Raw genomic sequence first — 20,200 nt, forward strand, 5'->3', positions numbered from 1 at the left:
TCACTACATGACATTGTCCACATTATTGAACACATGGAAATATCTATCAAAATTGTCATACATCCAGACAACAGAAATAACTGATACTGAAATATTAAAATCATTTGTAAATATCTATGCTTCTGGCGTTGGTTGCTTATGCATTCGATAACTAAGAAGACTGTGAATATCAAGATCTACCTGTTGTTCTTGCTCTGCAAAATTTTACATGGTGGGCAAAAGTTTTGTAAAGCTCTCCTGCGGCCTGCCTAGATGTAACAGCGATCTGCGACGCGAAAGCTAAGATGACGCAAATTAGGCAGAAAATGGTGTTCCGCACCGGAATAAGACAACCGTTTCTATTGTCCAACCCGGGAGGCTGGGTCGTCTTAGCGCTCGCGTCGCAGATCTAAAGCTTGCTATCTTAAAGGAGACCTCCGGATGATTTTCAGATTTTTACATTTGAACAACTGTAAATTAGTTATACTGGGTACAGAGTTTCAGAATTTATAGTGATTGGGATGAAGAATAAAAATGTTTTCGAAATTTAAAACAAATTGCAATGAACAAGGATGATGACATGGCAGCCTCACCATAAGAATGCAGGAGTTCTGGCTCCAGAGAGCAGAACAAAAGAAGAAGGCATGCATAGATTATACACAGGTGAACTTGCAAGCAAGTGGTGTTGTAATGGAATTACACCGACTACATTTTCTGAAATATGTGAGTCTCCTATGTCATCAACACTGTTCAGTGTAATTTGTTTAGGATTTTTCAAAGTATTGTTTCTCTGCTCAAGAACCTCAATAAATTCCACAAATCTATACATGGAACTATCGATTTATGTATCACATCATGTGAAATTATGAAAATCGTCTGGAATGCCCCTTTAAATTGTTGAATTTACTAAAAAAAAGTCGGAAACTGGACACGTGAGGGCGCTAACACATTTACAGCCCTAGAGTCCCTTTAATTTTATGAAGCCCGTTTCGGTTTCTTTCAAGCTGCCACAGTCGCCTCGAAAGTCCCTACCCCCGTTTCGTCTCCTGCCCTGTCGTCGATGGGAAACGCAAAACAAGACGACAGGTCGCCCATCACGACTGTCACGGTTGGTGAAATCTCCGTCCTGTGGCACTGTCATCCTGATATTGAAAGCTCTCTTGTAGGGAGTCCGAAAACGACAAAATATAAGATTTCTCAATGACAGACGAACGACAATAAGAAACGACAGAATGATTTGGGACACTATTGACAGCCTACATCCCCCATCCCCACCCCACCCCACCACCACCACCACCATCTCTGACAATCATGATGATGGTACGATGTTACATCACGACCACAAGGTAGAATAGACTTTTTCGCACAATGTTCAAAGACCTTCCATGTATCAATGTTCGTAATAATTTTGAATATTTGAATTAATGATACGAAAATCAAATGGAAATGAACGCCTTGCGTCAATAAGTACCCTCCCTCACCCCTTTCACTTACTTACACCACTGCCCTACTTTGGCAAAAGCAAGCAAGTGACAAAAGTGACATTTCTCGTAAAAGAGCAAAATGTGTCTGTCATTTACACTGACGTCAATGGACTATCATGATGTCTTATCTAACATATCTCTTAGTAGGACGAATGTTTCTGCATGAAATTTGGCCTGGAAGAAGAGATCATTATGTGAATTATGAAAGCATCATTATCTCAAATTCGGATGTTATGTCACTGCTTCCTTTTGCCAAAGTAGGGCAGACCATTGTAAACACTGAACTCAATATGGGGAGAACATTGCAGGTTGATACTTGATAGGAAAATTTGATTGGCAGCTAATGCGTTGTATTTACCAGGGCAGACCACAAAGTCTAGCAAAAGACACGCTGCACTTCAGTAAATCGTGCCTTACAGTGCATGTTCCTAATGACACTGATGTTTGAAAGCGCGATTTATCATGGAGATTGTATGAGTAGCCTACTATGTTGAACATGTACCATTTACGCCAACCCCTGTGGAATGTGAAGATATTGAGACAGACTTACAGTAGCGCAACGCCAATCTTTTTCAGAGTGAAGCTCTTTTCCCTTCTTTTTAACAACCTTTTATTTGAGATGACTATCTTGCTGTGTATCATAACATAAAACATAATGGGGCTTTGCCGGTTTCTATAAAAACTTTTGAGAATATGGCGAATCTGACTTCACAAAAATTAGTAGAATCGTACTGAAAACATAAGTGTAAACGCAAGAAATAACAATCACATTAAATGTTCTTTTTTATTTTACATGAGCACACACTGACGTGATAACTAAGATTACAGTGATATGATAGATTTCGATACGTCGAGTCCAATGTTCTGGAGTCGTTTCCAGCGCCCTTTCAACGCTTAGGGAATTTCCCAATTTCTTTTCTCCCTAGTACTTGACTTCATTCATCAATACGAATGAACCAGCATTCAGCGTTTACAAAACATTATTTACACATACAAAAATATATACTTTTGGCGGGAAGATTCATATTTTGTTATACTTTTTTTTTTTTGCTTTCACTTTTCTGTCAGCAGTATTATTTCACGATCAAAGGCACAGCCAATGATATGTACAAGAAAGGAAATTCGTAAAGGTATCAAGTAACTTAATGATGTAAGGATGTATGCAAGGCTTTACTGATCGTAGTTAGTATAGTTGACATGATTTTCACCACGACTTTTGCCTTCAATATATTGTGACCAATACTAGGTGATTAACAAAGTAACCATTGTCATATTCAAAATGAAAGCGTAAAGAATACAAATATGAAGAACACATAATTATGAAATCCATATGTTAGAGACAAGTCATAATATTCGTCACCACTAAAAACCATAGATCTTCGCAACAACTATGATGTCACCAAAAATCAATTCTGATAAAAAGTAAAGGAAACTTCCTCAAGTAGCTTTATTAAAAAACTGTCTCAAAAAATGTCTCATGTTATTCAGTTGAACACCAGAAGAATAAACAGAAAAGTGGTTTCCAGCTTGGAAAAATAGCTCAATCTAGTATCGCTCATTATATCAATGTTGTCCATTCTCAAGCTAATAACATGGAGTCAAAAGAAATAAATGACCAAACTCGGTACAAGTCCCTGGAGCCAGAGAAGTATTCAGGGTTTTCCCTGTGGGACAATGCTTGCATACTGAGTTCCCTTGATAGCTGGAGCCTTCTTTGGAGAATCACTCTCATTAAGAATGAGATCGGCATAAATGAGTCCCTCAACGTTCAAGTCTTTATTCGACAGTGTGGAGGGGGCTGACGAGTCGCCAGCTTGGTTTGGGTCCTTACAATGCTCTACCAGGTCATGATGCTCTTGGGGGTCGGCAGGGTTGTCTTTTGACTCAGCCAAGAGCTCGTGGTGACCACCGCGAACTTTGTCCGCCCTGGCGTAGAGAGGAGAGAGCCTGGAGGCCCCACTCTTTCCAGCAGTACTTCGTGCTGACAAAGACAGGCTGCTGCCCCCGCGTAGATTGAGTCTACGATCCGACTTCAGGTTGGGAAGAGTGGCCGCTCCTCGGTAGGTACTGCCGTTATCTCGCTTCATCTCAAGGATCGTCGCATATCCGTCGCTGTTACCGTGTACCTTCCTCATCACGGGATCGGTGATGCCGACGTTCTTCCATCGTCGTTTCTTGACAACTTTGACGATCACCACTATGACAATTAGCAAGATTACAATAACAGCTCCCGTTATCACGGAGGTGTATAAGAATGTCTTTTTTCTCAGAAATGCTGGAACTTTGGGCTTCATTTCCACTGTGACGTCGACTTCGGTGGTGGCGTATCTATCGAGTTCCTCGGTAATTGGAAGTTCGGTGTTGTATCCTGTGGGTCGCATGGCACGCTGCCATGATCGTCTCGTGCCCGTGTCTTCACTGCCAGTGGGGCTAAGGGTGGTCGTCTGTTCTGGTAGTTCCTCTGTCATCATTGTCGTAGGTTCGACGATGACAAGTCTGGCTGTGCTGCTCAGCAACTCGCCAGTTGTAGTTTGTGTCTGACATGTTAGCACCATGTCGTTGTCCTCTTCCTGGATGTCGCTGATCGTTAGGACTTGGTCGCTGTGTGTCAGCGTCATTCTACCCGAAGCACTCAGTACAGTCTGAGCCGTGGTTTTGTCTACGTTCCATGAATACTTTCGCACCTCCATGTTGCTGCCTATCATTGAGCACGTAAATATGGCCGAGGAGCCAATCCTGGCTGAAATCAAGGCTGGTTCGATCCTCACCTCTGGAGGAGTCTGCATGGGAAATAAAGTGCAGGCCCTCCTTTCTGTGACAAGTGGTCCTCGCATAACGCAGGTGTAGTTCGTATTGGCGTCTTGTGGACGAAGGATTTGGCGGTGCACAGCGAATCGTCTGTTCTCGTTCTCCTCAAGCTCTTCCTCTCCACGAAACCACGTCAGGTCCGGAATGGGATTGCCGCCCTCTGTCTTGCAGATCAGGTCAACTACATCACCAACCTACAGAAGAATCATACGAGGGGAAATAATAGTAGACGCCGATTAGCTGGATAGGAAAACAACCACAACCATGAAGGTTTATGTAATGTCATGATGACATGACTAACAAGCTACATTCATCAATAAATTCTCATTGCCAGAGAGAGAGAGAGTAATTAAATAATTTTGCAACTAAGTAAACTATACATGTAATGAAATTACGCAGGTGGGAAAATGTATATCCCTTTCAATGTTGATAAAAATCATTAAATGTGGGGGCCCATGGGCAAAAATAGCCATCTAGACCATGTGACTGCGACATTTATTGAAATAGAACCCTTAATTTCCTTTGCAGTCGGGAAAGCTGATATTGCAAATTCACAAATAAGTCGAAAGATTTCTCGCGTGGTAATTAGAATGTCCTATGCAGATCCCCCCCCCCCCCCCAGTTAACGTTGACTTTGCTTCGTGCTTTGTAATTTAACCGCACAGCTATAGGACACTTTATCGTGAATTTCAAAGACACCGAAGAACAGACAAAATCAAACATGAATCGGAGTTTAAACCAGGTAAATTAGAGCAACATACTTCGGCAATGAGAGTTGCAGCGTTTTGGGAACTTTTAAGGCAGCTAAAGCTTAATCACAAAGTTTTCCCTGTACTTGGGATCATTAACGCAAAGCACGTTCGTATAAAAAGTATATAAGAAAATACATCCTCTATCCTTTCGAACAAAAAGCAATTAAAGGAACAACAAAAGCAAACAGTTGACCCCCATAACTGCCCTTTCCAAAATGACTTTACTCGTCTTTCCATAAACAACGTTATTCTATTCTTTCATAATACGACGAGATTACATGGATAATAGCACAGTCATATATATATATATATATATATATATATATATAGCTCAAGAGATAAATGCGATGAAGATTTACTAATATCCGTAACGCCGCGCAATGCGGATATTAGTAAATGGTTGCTAAATGGTTGCTAAGTACCCCCCTCCGTGTTTGTTCGTCTATCCCCATCCTATTCATGTTGTAGTACTTATTGTCTCTGACCAGTGTGTTTATATGATTACTGTCTCAATGTGAGTTTGTTTGTTTGATTTTTTTTCTATTGAGAGACTAGTAATCAATCTGAGAGAAATAGAAATTTCCGAAGTGAGTAAAGTCCGACTGTGATGATAAAAAGAAAATCAGAGAGAAGTCTTTCCTGTTGATTGAGAGATCACCAAGATTTGATGACTACGTCATACCACTGAGATGTCTGTCAACTGAGAAGTCTGTCCACTGAGATGTCTGTTGCCTGAGATGTCTGTTCGTATACGCAAACACTATGGCTACTCTGTTACATATTTTATAGGTCATAGCATGTTGTCATATGTGTCATATGGTAATCCTCATCATTTCAGTGCATATCGTTCCATGGGCTAAATCAGGTGAGAATCAGGAGAGGATAATATATATTACGAAACTTTCAGTGAACGTCCTGAATGAATTACTTCCAATACCTTTCTTACTTCCTCAGATAGTTGTAGCTTATGTACTAGTGCACGAGCAACGAGGTGAATATTCATTTATTTATTTATTTATTTATTTATCTACATATTTATTTATTTATTCTTTCATTTATTTATGTATTTATTTATTGCTCTCTATCTCCCATTCTCTTGTATGCCTTTATGCCACGATAATCGTATCCAATTTCAAAATCGATATGTAAGGCTTAAAGTTGATACCTTTAGGGGCAATTTCAAAGGTGCAGCTGTCATATGTTCGAGTTCATATTGAATATCTCAGCATGTCTAAGCCAGGGAAATCACCTCCACCCACTCTGGTGAACACACATGAACACCATTTTAATCTCGATACGTATCTTATACACCATTTCACGAGTTGTCTCTATATTATGCACCTATTTCAGTCATGATGGCGCGCGGGGGGGGGGGGGGGTCATTTCGTTAAGTGAAATTTACTGCAACCAAACAAATGGTCAATATGTGAATTTACCCTGCTTCAAATTTATTAAATGGAATGAAATGTCCAATGTATAAACGATACCATATTACAGAATTAGTTTCACGGTTTGCATTATGATTCATCGCAGCATATGCACTTGCATGTGTCCGAATAGTCATATTTCTCAAAAAGTACTGCACACTAAACACAATGAACATTATTATTATTATCTCCTCTTTTTTTTTTTTGGGGGGGGGGGTTTCAGTGAGTTGTCACGTCCACATTCTTTTTTTTTCTCTTATGGCGTATGCCTATATACTAACCCATGAATCTAACATCGTATGCATTTCGTCCAAAATCGAGCGATCAGGTTCAAGATCAAATAATCTACTTTAAACAAAGTAATCTTTTACAGCATGGAGCTCTAGAAAGCTTGGAAGGAAATTAAAAGGTGAAGATGACATGTAAGTGTGCTTATGTATTTTTGACAGCCTTTATCTCAAAGTATGTCGCCTCAACAGGTGTGATCATCTCTATCAAGTATAGTCAGGCAACACGTACGCACCAGTACTTGCACGGGAGTAACTCCTCGTTGGTTTGTATCTCGAAAACTACCTGGATGATTTCTGCATGTCCTGCAAATTCTGTAAGTATTTTGGGATTTTTCATCACCGTCATTTCCCAATGTAATATCAACTTCCTTTAAAGGGATCGTATAGTTTTGGTTGAGACCTAATTTAAGGTTTCTAACATTTTTGGTGAGATAATGAGAAACCTCTTATGAAATATGAAAGAGCATGTAATTCCATGAGGAATTCAACTTTTATTTGATGAAAATTGGTTTTGAAATGGCTGGGATATCCAAACTGAGCGATTCTAAAAAGTGTGGGACCCACATTTTTAACGATCGCTTTGTTTTACTTTGTTTTTGGATGTTTCAGTCATTCCAAAACTTTGAATTCCTCTTAGAATGGTGTGCTCTGTACTATTTCATGAGTGTTTTTTTTGGTATCTCGCAAAAAGTTAAAAGCTCAATTCTCATCTCCACCAATACTGTACCATCCCTTTAAAACCATGTTTGGTGTGTCAATGAGGGTCGAAGGTATGATAGTTGATGACATTAAATAACAAGGTTCTGATCTATATATATATATATATATATATATATATATATATATATATATATATACATGTCAATAACATTCTCAATTGCATATCAGATACTTCATCTTTGTGACGAATGACAATCACATACATGTATATGTTTTTGTGAAGAACAGCACTCTTTCATACGAAAAACGAGAAAATATAGAATTGGATGACTTCTAATAACTCGTGTTGTTGAAAATTCCTGTGGAGTGCAGTATAGTCATTCCTTGATCAGGCCTGACTGTAATGACAAGCTTCAGAAAAGTCAGTATTGTTATATACCGCCTTCTTCCAGGCATCGTCGTAAGTGCAACAACCGTGACCAGAATACACAGTGTCAGCATCTTCTTGGACAGACACCGTATCTCCGTAGATCAGGGACAAACATTGCCATTCCTGTTACTGATCATGTTCAAGTCAACTCCTCTTATAATTTTGCTTTTCATCAGACTTTAACCCCGCCTCCCTCTGCCTGTCTGTCTCTCCATCTCTTTCTCTCTCTCTCTCTTTCCTCTTTCTTTCTTTCTTTCTTTCTTTCTTTCTTTTTTTTTCATAGTTTCTATTTCTCAGTGTTTTTCCTTTTTTTTGCGTGTCACCGTGACATCTCAGTCCGGGTGGAATCAAATACCAGACCGCCAGTCGAGAACTTGATTCGAAACCAGGGTGACGGTGGGAAAGCCATGATATTATCTGGACACTTTATGCTTCCTACATCCAACTGAGAACCTCCTTTCCATCCTTTGAATGATTCAAATTTCCTGAAGCATTGAGTGATATTCAGGAAACTTTCATGAAAATCATTCGTAGCGTAAATATGTGTCTCTTTATTATCATCCATGTCAACTGATATAGTTTGGAAACATATGTCGGTGTTTTTATCTTTTAGGCAAGAGAGGAACGGGCAAATTTGATCTAAAAATTGCAAAGGCCGGAGGATAAAAGGACAATCTTCATCATCTGAAAATGATCTCCATCTCCCTATATTTCATTCTCAATCCTTTGGGAATCCATGAATTAGGAGTAGTACCACCCTTTGACCACTTCCGGTGAAGCAACGAAGAAACACCGTCGAGGTTTCATTCCATGAGCACGTTATCAACTCTTACGCTTTAAAACATATACATACTAACTTTCGTGCTTCAAAAGGTGAACTGCTGGAGCGGTTGATGTTTCCCATCTCTATTTATCTTTGTGGAATGTCCGTGTGGGACACATTCCTTATGCGAATGTGTATTTATTAGTCATTAGACATTAGTAACTGAGCATGTAAAACTATTCCCTCGTATGGTTTATACTGTGAAGCTGATGAACAAATAATTTTAATCGGTCTCTGATTGTCTGGAGCGCTATCATGTTGCCAATACATTTTTATCACAGCTGCATTCATCTGTTGCACATGCGCATTTTATACATACTCAAGATAATTATGTTAAATCATTCATTTAACTTTCATGAATTTGTGTCTTTTTTCTAAACATACGCAAATTGAGCGACTTACAAAAAAAAAAAAAAATAAGATTACACGTTTCCTAGGTATCACTGTCATTTCGTGAGTAATATCAGGGAGCATTTCATCGAGTGTTTTGTCAGTGATTTTCACTGACCAATTTGCTTTCTGCCAATCAGATGCAAGGATTACAGCAGCCTAAAACAGTTGTCAGTGACTGACAAGTTTTATGAAACGCTGCTCAGGTGTAGGGAAACCTGCAGGTCTTTAAGAAAAAAAAAAGATGTGAAATGATTTTCGTAATCATGCGATGTCAGAGTTAATAGAACCCACTTTCAACATCAGGTCTAAAAATAATATGGATATTCCATTCATATATAAATTATATTTTCGAGGCAAGTCATCTGGTGTTCAAGGCAACAATGAAACCTTCTCCTAGGCCTCAACAGCCATCGACCTTTGATACACAAACTTTGTTCGACTTTTCTCCCTAATCTAACTCTGGTTTTGCTCTTGAAACAGACGTGATGGGACAGACGCTTATTTTCTAAAATTGGATCGAGACACTGAGTTGAGTTAAAAAAAAAAGATATATATATATATTTAATGGGGACAAAAGAGGAGACATAAAACTGAACAGTAACTAAGACGCATGGCGAAACTGTTAGCAGGTTCTAGTCGGTGGGGACGCTATACTATCCTTTTACTGTATTGAGAGACACTGTGGGGAAAATTACACTATGTGTAGGCTAATACTCATCAAATGTCTACTGAAGATCATGACATATACAGCTGTAGTTTGATATAAAGCGAATACTTGATTTATGTGTACAGAACAATCCAATATGTGGAAGTTTTGAGTGCAATGACATGAGAATTTGAATGCTTATTATGATGTCTGTCGTGGCAAGTTGTCGGTGTGGTAACTCCCGCTTTTTGTGCTTTGTCTGTTTTAGCGCAGCCAAGATATTGATATAAAAACATAAAGACAATGGACTGCGTGGTTGCCAGTTCCTCCCACGTGTGATCACTCATGGCTTACTTCCTCTTCGTCATGCATGCCACCATTAAAAGCGATAGTTACATTTGGAATTTGATTTGAAGAGTGCATAATCACTATTTATTTATACTTATCATTCGAAATAGGATGGCTATGATTATAATCTATCAGTGTACGAATGTTTGAGTGTATTGTGTATAATATCACATATAGATGCAAATGATTATTTGATAACGTGCAGGTATCTAAAGTGATAAAAAAGAATGTCAATGTCATAGGTATAGCAAAACAGAATAATGACAAAACAGATAATTACCACGAGGAAATTAATGAATATGTGTACATAACTTCTCTGAGGAGCGCAACATACCTTAGTATAGACACGACCAATACACTCAATAATTGGTATTAAGTTTAATCCGGTTTTGCTATCCAGGTATGTGTGAACAAGCCTTTCCTCTGGGAAAGTTCGATTCCAAATGTTTAGCTGAAGTCTAAAGATAGAGTAAAGCCCGGCGAACACTAGGTTAGTAACAAAGTTTAGACGATCTTAGTTCTTGTTTCTTTCTCAAACTGGCGATTAAAAACATTTTTCCACTTTGTGCGGGCTTATCTGTTTCATCATATTTTCTTTTTCTCCTGAAAAGGTAAGCATTGACATTCAGAGGTACCCTCTTATGCTGACGACATAGTAATTTTCAGCATAGTCATTCTCCAGCAATCGATGGGTTAAACTAAGTTTTTAATGTTAGACATATGCCTACCAAAAGAAAGGCGTCCCAGCTGAATATTTCCGATATGTGCTCGAAATGGATTTCCCACGAAATATGGATTTCATCGAAATGGATTTCCCGCTAAATGCGAGTTCACCCTGCACGGTTCACCCGAGTTCACGTCAAATAGGAAAGATATTAGCCGTAAACATGTTTAACAAACTAGCTACATGATATGTAAGGATCTAGTAGGGGAGGGGAAGGGGGAGGGGGAGGGAGAGGGGGACCACAGGTCAAGTGACGTGACTTGGACGTCAATATGTATTTTTGCCTTCAAACCTGCTGTATATGGTAATGCCTGCACGATAATGTCTTCGAACCCGGAATAATGTTGGCCCATCTGAAATGATACAGACTGCTGCTAAATCTCACATAAATATTGGCTCAGGGATATTTGTACATCATCACATTCAGATTACATCAATAGCTTTCGGCGTACGGACGGATCATCCTGAGACTGGTTTCCTCATCTAATATCCTTTCACATCGCTATGACATACTTTTCAAAGCACACCGAAGTGTTATGTAGCAATCTTAAGCAATCAACATTTTCCTTCGGTAAACGACATTGCAGTCGTTGTTGTTGTTGTTGTTTTTTTCTTTTTGAAGTTACTGTGAAGACCTGTCAACCAAGTAGGAACACCCAGAGAAGTGAAATACTGGTCTGTGCATGAAGTCTGCTCAGCATTGACTTACAAAACAAGCGCAGTGGCGGATCCAGGGAGGGGTGGAAATTTTTTAAAATCATCTTTGGCAGCCGATTGCAGTGGCACCAAAAATTGTACTGAAGCCCTCCCCCTTTTATGTTATTTTATTCTATGCTTTTGCTTGTCTGCTGATTAAACCCAGAAATGGTACCAGAACAATTTTTGCGCCCCTCCCCCTTTCATACTGAATTCCTGGATCCGCCATTTCAAAAGTACGAGTAACATACAGGCAAATTTGGCTAATGTCACGACCAAGTAATTAATCTTGACCACGTGATCACTGAGACAATGAATACCTCGTGAACAATGAGGAAGCCAAACTTTTTTTTTCTGCGTATTATTCTAAAGCGAAGTGCAATACCACTCCCAGCTTGATGAGAAATCGCAGGGAGAGAATGAAAGATTTGTTACTAAATGCTTGACATGAAAAACGAAAATTGTGGAATTCCAAAGGTTTTTTTTTTTTTTTTTTTTTTTTTTTTTTTTTTTTTTTTTTTTTAATACAACGGTGACTTCGGTTTGAACCAACCACATAATAATGTACATGATGTAGTATCGTGATTGTGGCCTGTCATTGGAATTTAAATTCTTTTGCAATCTATTGTTTATATGACCTGGAGAGATGTATGCAGTGAAAACGTTTGTCTGGCATTAGCATAATCAGGTCTTAATTTAATGACACTACCATTTTTTTTTCCTTGTATCAAGTGAAATCTAACTTGCATCTAATGATACATGGTTGCAAGGCATTACGTTTGAAACATAAGAAATGTAAAAAAAAATATGAATGACTGGATATGACACATATGGAAGCGATGTTTATCACGCACATGAGAGGAACATTACACATCGTATTATCCATCCCGTTGTCGTTTTAGTGTATGAATTTTATCTTTCAGCTAATCCGTCTATCTCACGTTATGATCTATCTCTCTTTCATCATTTTGCAGGTGATTTTGTCTTTCCTTTCTCAGTATCAGAAAAGATCGAGTTATCTTTAACTTTGAATCTGAAGCTTAAGACACTTCCTATGAATAACCTATTGTCCATATTGCATCATGACATTATTTGATTGTATATCAAATATTGTGTATCAACTAATACTTTGTTAATTGTGCAATAGAATACCGTAAGAGTCTGGGGGAAATTATATCATTGTCTTTATATCCTGATGCAGTTGTTGTAATTTCTGCTTATCATGCTTATGCGAAAACGCTGGAGATATATTCATTGTAAACTATCAGTTGGTGCCTTTAAACAAAGCAAAGATAAACTAAACACTGTTCCTGTTAAGTTATTCACTTAATCAATTCGCTTCATTTCGGGAAAGAGTAGCGAAAGGACGATAACAACTCCTTTGAAATAGAAATAGAGGTGAAAAGGGTACGGGAAGTCCAGGAATTCGAGCATACATGCATTTATTTGACATGCCAAACACAAGTCTGAGTAGAATCAGGACACATATGAAATCGGAACGGACTGCATACATCAATATATGTCCACGAAAAACAAGGGATTATGACAGCTTCCTTTATCATTAACACGGCTGCCAGCCATATCTGAGTTAACTACATGGAGATTAGGAACGAATTTTGAGGACGCTAAATTTTGATTCGTTGAAACGACGAAAATCCAGGACTTCCACATTAAAGCATTTTCACATCTACCTGCATTTGACGCATATTTGGAAATTTCATATCGGATGTGACGGATTAAGGCAATACGCCCAGCAGACCAGTGATATTTTTATTGTTTTCATCTTTATGGAGTTACAAATACTTTAGACTTCTTTGATTCTGTGAAAACGTTAGAATGCCTGAAGCAAAAATGCAGATTACCCGTGCTTACTGGGTGATCAGGAATTTAGATTTCAGCCCTTACATCTTGATTTTTTTTAAAGAAATACTTATCTTTTATGTTGTCAAAATGGTTGAAACTACTAAAGACATTTGAAAAAGCTGGAAAGGCTGGCGGGAAATACCTGTTGCTAGCTAAAGAGAAGATTTGAAAATATTGGGAAACATGTTCCCCTTGCCGGGATTTGCCGATTAATGGGGACATAAAGTTTTAGAGGAGCAAAGCAATATCGGGTGTCAACATTTTTTCCTAATTCTTTATTCGAAAGCCGCAGAAATTTCATTCTTCAAAAATAAAAAGACAAATGCACACAAAGAAAAGGCATAATATTTATCATATTCCACTCACTAATGCTGCCTGATAACATAAATTCGTGCACGCAAAAGAGTGTACCAGTCTGAAAATCAATCTCAAATAAACTAAGCAAGGTCACACACGCGCACGCGCAAATACGGCAAAATCAACAGGTCAAAACAAAGGAAGACAATGTCTACAAAATATATGCCAGGCCAGTGACGGATGGGTATGTCTATGAGTTATGGCACCATCTTTATCACATTTCACCAAACATTCCTATCAAGTCAAACCCAGCCTTCTCGTTTTCAAAGAAATATTTCAAAGGCCAAAACTTTGCTGCATTGTTCTCATTTTCCCACCTCATAAAAAGGATTATCAATTCAGCTTTTACAGTTATATAAGAAAGATAATCGTTGTGTACACAAGGGACTGTGGGATCATGGGGCGACTCGGCCTGCTCCTCATGACATCATCCATAGTCGGCTAGGACGAGTCCCATTGCTCTAACTTTCCTCAACTTAACGCTAATTAAATTAATCAGCACACATCCTTCGATGATGAGGAAAGTTGATAAAACCAATTTTCACCAGCGCTGCAGCCAATGTACACAGTCATACCGCAGACATAGGACGGATAGACGTTCACGGTCATACGGCGTCTGGTGATGCTTCGGTACTGGCTTGTACTATCCAATATACATGTGCATTTAAAAAAAATATATAGGCCTATAAATCATTATTCGTTACCACGCAAGGTGATGACAACTTGTAGACCCCAATTTGCCGCAATCGACAAGCATCAAAATTATCGTAAATGAAATGAATACACCATTTGCAAGGGACAGCAAATTAATCATTATTGATAATATAAGCAATGTCACTTCCTTGCCCACCCGTGGTTGTAATTTCAGCTTCTGCGAAATATATGTACTCACATAGCAAATGATGCATTCCGTAGATGATGCAAACCTGGGCTCCCAATGTAATCTATAAGAACTTAAAAGTTTTTTTTTTCGGGGGGGGGGGGTTGTCGATAATTCCGTATGTGGAACACAAAACAACAGCTAATCAAGCATAACAAACTGCCGTATCGATGGCGTAATGCGAAATCGTACCAATTTGCAGTTAAGCTCATCTGAAAGAGTAGGGGAGAAAAAAATGATATCATGTAATTATCAAAATCTGTCAAATTACAGAGTTATATGTTTGCTGTCTGGCAAACGGTATTCGGTCAAAATGAGATAGGAAGTATATTAGGGTAAAGGCTACGGTAAGGACATGGGGTCGCTTGTAAAGTTAAAAAAAAATACGTACGGACCGTCTAAGTGGATGACATAGGCTACAGACAGACAGACAGACGGACGGACAGACAGACAGACAGACAGACACACACACACACACACACACACGCAAACTAACAAAATTTCGCAAGACAACAGGATGGTGAGACCAATTAATTGCAGACATTCTGGCAGGGAGCACATGGCGACCCATATTACTAAATACATCGAAAGATACTCTGTACGTCCTTGGCCAATTTAAGCCTCTTCCAGATAGTCCGAGAGATTCCTTCGTTGAAGTAACCCGTGACAAGGATACAGATTGCAAGAGGATGGCTAGAGGTTTGGAAGACGTAAAAATGGGTCTATGCAAAATTGCCTTCATTGATCATGATATAGATGAAGAGGCAATACATTACCAACCGATTGACATTCTATTCCACTAAACGCTCTATAGTTAGTTATATTGTGGGAAAAAAATCTAACTGAACTTAAAAAAAAAAAAACACACACATACACACACAAGAACAATCTAATATGACAAAAAGAAAATTGTTCAGGTTGTTCACCACTTTGTACCAGCAAAGTAGAGTAAAAAGAGTCGCGACCTTGGTGTTACACAAATCATATCCATCTATACCCCAGTTCTGTTTCAAACTATAATAACAGAATAAGCAAAAATGTGTTAAGCAACTTAAGACATGCCCACCATCACGTGAAAGCTAATTGCAGAATTATACAGCTGCTGCGTGAACATACCGATTAAAAAAAATATATATCTAATGAGCTTCTCTCACCTTCCTCTGCTTTGGATTGCCGCTAACAGTGTTGACGAAACACATGGGCGACTCCGCTGATGGTGCGATGAGGATCGTGAGCCGCGCCGACGCCAAAACGTTGAAACGTCCGAGTCCGTCTGCGTAACCACACTGGTAAGTCCCGTCATCTGCGAGCTCGACATTTGCAATTTGCAGCGTAAACACATCTTGGGCGTGGCTGCCAACGATGGAGTAGCGTCTTCGACGATCCGCGGGAAGACGCATGTAGACGTTGCGGTCGTGGCTGAGGTACTCGTTGCTCTCGAGACGTTTCCAGTAAACGGTAGTCCCACCCTTCTGGTCAACATCACATGTAAGTGTCACCATGACACCAGGGCGAACCTGCACGGAGCGTGGGCCCTGGCGGAGATTGATGGCACTCACCACCAGTACTGTTAGAGATAATACCAGCGCCGCTGCCTGCTTCATGATGCTACGCTGACGACTACGATAATCTATAAAGACTAGCTGTTCTCAAAATATCACTTGAACTTTACTCTCTCAACAAATGAGATAGTAAGTCATGCTCTCCTTTTGTGAGATAGTTCGTATAAACTTTCGATCTCTTGTAGACTTTCCAGACAGTACACTAGAGAGCTTTGACAAGTTAGTTATCGTGCCAACGTCGCATAGCTTCTCGTGAGTGGATAAAATACCTTTCAGCATTCATACGACGCAACCTTAACAGTTTAAGGCGATAAAGATGTTACACAGGTATATCCAAATACCCTCCAACGCATGAGATTCATCACTGTAGCTTGCAATATCCCTTGACAAAAACCCTTATGATTTTCATGTTGCCGATTAGTCACAAGCGAAGATCAAACTCGTCAGCCGGATGCCATGCCGCAGGTTCTCGAGTGAGCATGGTGAGTGTGACGATCTACGCTTCGTCTACCCCTTTTACCAAGCCTGCCGAGGTTCGCTTTGTTGACGTGTACAGATCACGTGTCATCGACGAGGGAAGTTTTCAGCCCGTTTCGTTGTGAGTCTACCCCGTTCACATCAGTGCTGTCACGTTAACCCAAATTTACTCCATTATGTCCCTCATCCTAAACGAAATCTTAACAGCTAGTGTGGATCAAAATTCTGAGTTTCGGCGGTATAAAATTTCTTTCTGGATTTGACATTGATGAGCACTGTGTGATGAACTTGGACACATTTCGATCGAATTACTACCTTTAATTGCTCTAGTGAGTTTTTTTTTTTCGTTTATTTTCTCCTTATCCCCGTATTCTATAATAACATAATTCGTTCAACAAACCCATGCAACTGTTATGCTAACATGGTAAAAAAAAAAATCAACGAATTTGAAAAGACTGGGTCAATCTTAACGTATAGACACTGCAACATTAGCTTAAAGAGATAAAGTGTGGTAATTTGGACTGACCTTGGGTAAAGGTCTTCGAAGAATGGATAGAAAGCTGAATACTGAAGCACGTTTTTACGACTAAGAACGGAAACGGACTTCATGTAAACTTTGATACATCTCTGAGCATAATTACCTGCTGAGGCAGAGGAGAGGAACTTTTTTGTTCCTTTTTAAGCGGGCTGGAGCGGTTAAGGGTCAGTTGTACCCCTCACACTCTCTTTGTTTGAATGATCTGTTTGCTTGAAAATTATCAGTTGTAAAGAGTAACACTTACCGCACAGAACCAAAGCATCGGCAGAACATAAAAACTGTGATGAGAACGAAAATATGATAATTAATCGAACTTTTCATGACGACCAATAACTTTATTCATTTACGAAATCAAACCTGATACCGCGTCTATCATTCTTAGCTATTCTTTTATTTTCCGTTGTCACTAGGTTCTTTGCAAAGGAATAAGAAAACAAAATATCAAAGATTGGTACAGTCCTTTAAAACATATATACACAGTCAAGCTAATTTTGATTATAAGCATAGATGTCAGAAGACGCGAATGAAAATACTGGATAATTATTGAGTCAAAATGGATCATATTCCCCGCTACTATTCCAGGGTTTTACCAATGCATGCCACACACTAGTAGGTCTACATTTATGACCAGCGATGACGTGGCAGCTTTCAAGAGTTTGTATATGGCTGCACATTAAAGCTTCATTTTTACTTTCCAAGTGTTTCCGTCACTCCTCAATAGCGTAATGCTTGCTTAGACGATGCGCTAATAGCTGCTGATAGATCGTTTGATAATTTTACTTGATGCTGTCAAAGGCAACAACAAATTTTCATACTATAAACCATGTTTTAGCTATGTTTATTTATAGGCAGATGAGGTATTGTACTTGCCAAAAGATTGGTAAAACGGCATACTATCCACATCAACTTCAACTTGGATAACCACTAAGTGCTGGAATGTTTAACGAGGAAACTGTCTGCAGGCACTAGAATTATCGTCGAAGTTTCGAACAAAGGAAACATACACCACATCAGGCGAATATCATCTCCATAAAATGGCAGAAATACAGTTGAAAGTGTCTCTTTAACCAAGTTTAAGTACCGTATAGGGGATTCTGGAAAGGGATTGAATGAGTCCGTGACTTTTGCCTCAGACGGTGACACATCTCGAGCTCCGAAAAAGACTGCTTTCACCCATGAAAACATGTTTTGTTTATATTTTTTCACCCAAACTTCACCCGGGGAAATGATATGTATTCTATTCATAGCACTGTTCCACATTCCAAAGATATTCGTAATACATGCCCCTCACCCTTGCGCACACACGCACACTAACGTAAATGAAGGTTTGACCATGAAAGTCTTCGTCATGAACCATCTTACCTCGTAAGAGAACATTTTCTTTCCAAAGACATTCACTGCGATGGTAACTTCAACATGAATGACAGCTCCCCTATTATCAAGGTCAGTATAATTAACGAATCACACAAAGACAAGGAAGTGATAGCCACATGAATTTCAGGTCTTTGGAACGATTTTTTCCCCGGGATGAACATGGTGATTTTATTCAAAATCTCTCTTGCGTGATTCCAATGTCTCCTTCACAGTGCTTTTCATTTTAGCTTCAGTCTAGCAATTGTGATTTAGATGACAGGCTAATTATTGATGAAATTTCATTTTCTAGTGTAAAAAAAGTATATAATATATATATAATAATTATAATCACCTCATTTTATTTGCATATGTGATTAAGACAGACATCACTATTCTTTGAAAACATTACGAAAATGAGATTCTTTCCTTCATGTCCAACACCACTCACAGTATTATTGCCTTCTTTCTTTCTTTTTTTTTTTTTTTTGGGGGGGGGGTCTGAAATCAAATTTATGAAGTTCCCCATTTGATTACTGAGCATAAATACATGAAAACATCTGAACCTTCTGAAATGTAATTTTCACTGAGTATTTTTCTTTTTTTATTTCATTTCTTGTTTCTGTTGTTTGTTGCTTTCTTTATGAAAATACGTTGCATCTATTAAGATCTGATACTAAGAACCGCCATGGTGATTATCTTTGAAAAAATGTGGCTATTATATGCATCCGAGCCTGCCAAATCTTCGACAGAACAAGCGGAATATACGCTCACATGATAAGTTTTGGGTCTGCTGTCGAAGTAACCCTAGCTGTCCTCAAGGACGGGTAAATTTCAAAATAGGTGTTTTTCGTTATTTTATAAGGTGTATACAAACGAAAGCCCACGGAGGTGAAACGGGAATGAGGTTGGCGGGTACGTTACAGGGGACACTGACTAAATATAGCACTTCGAATATAGCCTAACCAAGTTCGACAACATACTCAGCTGCTGTCATGGCTTGGATTCGAAGAGGCAAGGAGGAAGGTAGTTTGTAACGTCCGACCACAATTTAGTCTGTCGGAGTATTTTTAGTAACAGATCATCTTCTACTTCGAGCATTCAGGCCAGTGTACTGTTATAGGGCTGCGATGAACAAACTCGATCAAATGGGGCAGCTGTACCAAAAACATATCCTCTTAATTTGTTCTTATTTGCATGAATACCTAACCATCCGGGATCCCTTTAGCTACCTTGCCGCTATAGTGCACTCTTGGGGCAATAACTTAACCTGAGCCCATTCTGAAACACACCTTTCACACACTTACAACATACACATCCCAATACTCACCCTGGATAAACATTGTCTATATTTGTCAACTGGGCCGTTTCCGCTCTCAAGCGTAAGCTTATCAAAGGTACAGCCATTTTCTGCAATTGCTCCCCTTAGATTGTACCTTTAAATTATTGTCCTTTATCATTAATGTACTGTGCAATTTGTATTAAACAATTGTCAGTATTTTGTATCCATCAAGTTTCTTCTTCAAAAATCCTTTGATTTGTACAAAGAAAATGTTATTTGTATACTACGTTTGTCATGAAATCGCACAAATAAGTAAATATTAAATATCGAAAACACACCGGGCCGCTTACTACTTGAGACGCGACTATTCATGATGTCAGAAAAGATAATGATAGTTTACAAAAAAAAAAAAAAATCTAAGACAATGTCTT

General features: G+C 39.0%; 1 protein-coding gene across 1 annotated transcript; it reads right to left on the reverse strand.

Annotated features, from left to right (window-relative positions):
• Positions 1–2,912: 2,912 nt before the first annotated feature.
• On the reverse strand, positions 2,913–16,580 carry LOC140230807 (uncharacterized). The gene is made up of 2 exons (XM_072310949.1): positions 15,715–16,580; positions 2,913–4,465 (listed from the first exon to the last, which is right to left on the reverse strand). Exons 1-2 carry the CDS (start codon positions 16,162–16,164, stop codon positions 3,116–3,118), a joined length of 1,800 nt encoding a protein of 599 aa, XP_072167050.1. The 5' UTR covers positions 16,165–16,580; the 3' UTR covers positions 2,913–3,115.
• Between the last annotated feature and the right edge of the window lie 3,620 nt (positions 16,581–20,200).

The sequence above is a fragment of the Diadema setosum genome, chromosome 7, assembly GCF_964275005.1.
Source record: "Diadema setosum chromosome 7, eeDiaSeto1, whole genome shotgun sequence".
NCBI lineage: Eukaryota > Metazoa > Echinodermata > Echinoidea > Diadematoida > Diadematidae > Diadema > Diadema setosum.

What these genes read in the sequence shown, in the direction of transcription:
- LOC140230807 (XM_072310949.1), bottom strand. Translation starts at nt 16,164, where the DNA reads ATGAAGCAGGCAGCGGCGCTGGTATTATCTCTAACAGTACTGGTGGTG. An exon ending in GCAATCCAAAGCAGAGGAAG is followed by an intron (nt 4,466 to 15,714) that starts GTGAGAGAAGCT and finishes ATTCTTCTGTAG; the next exon opens with GTTGGTGATGTAGTTGACCT.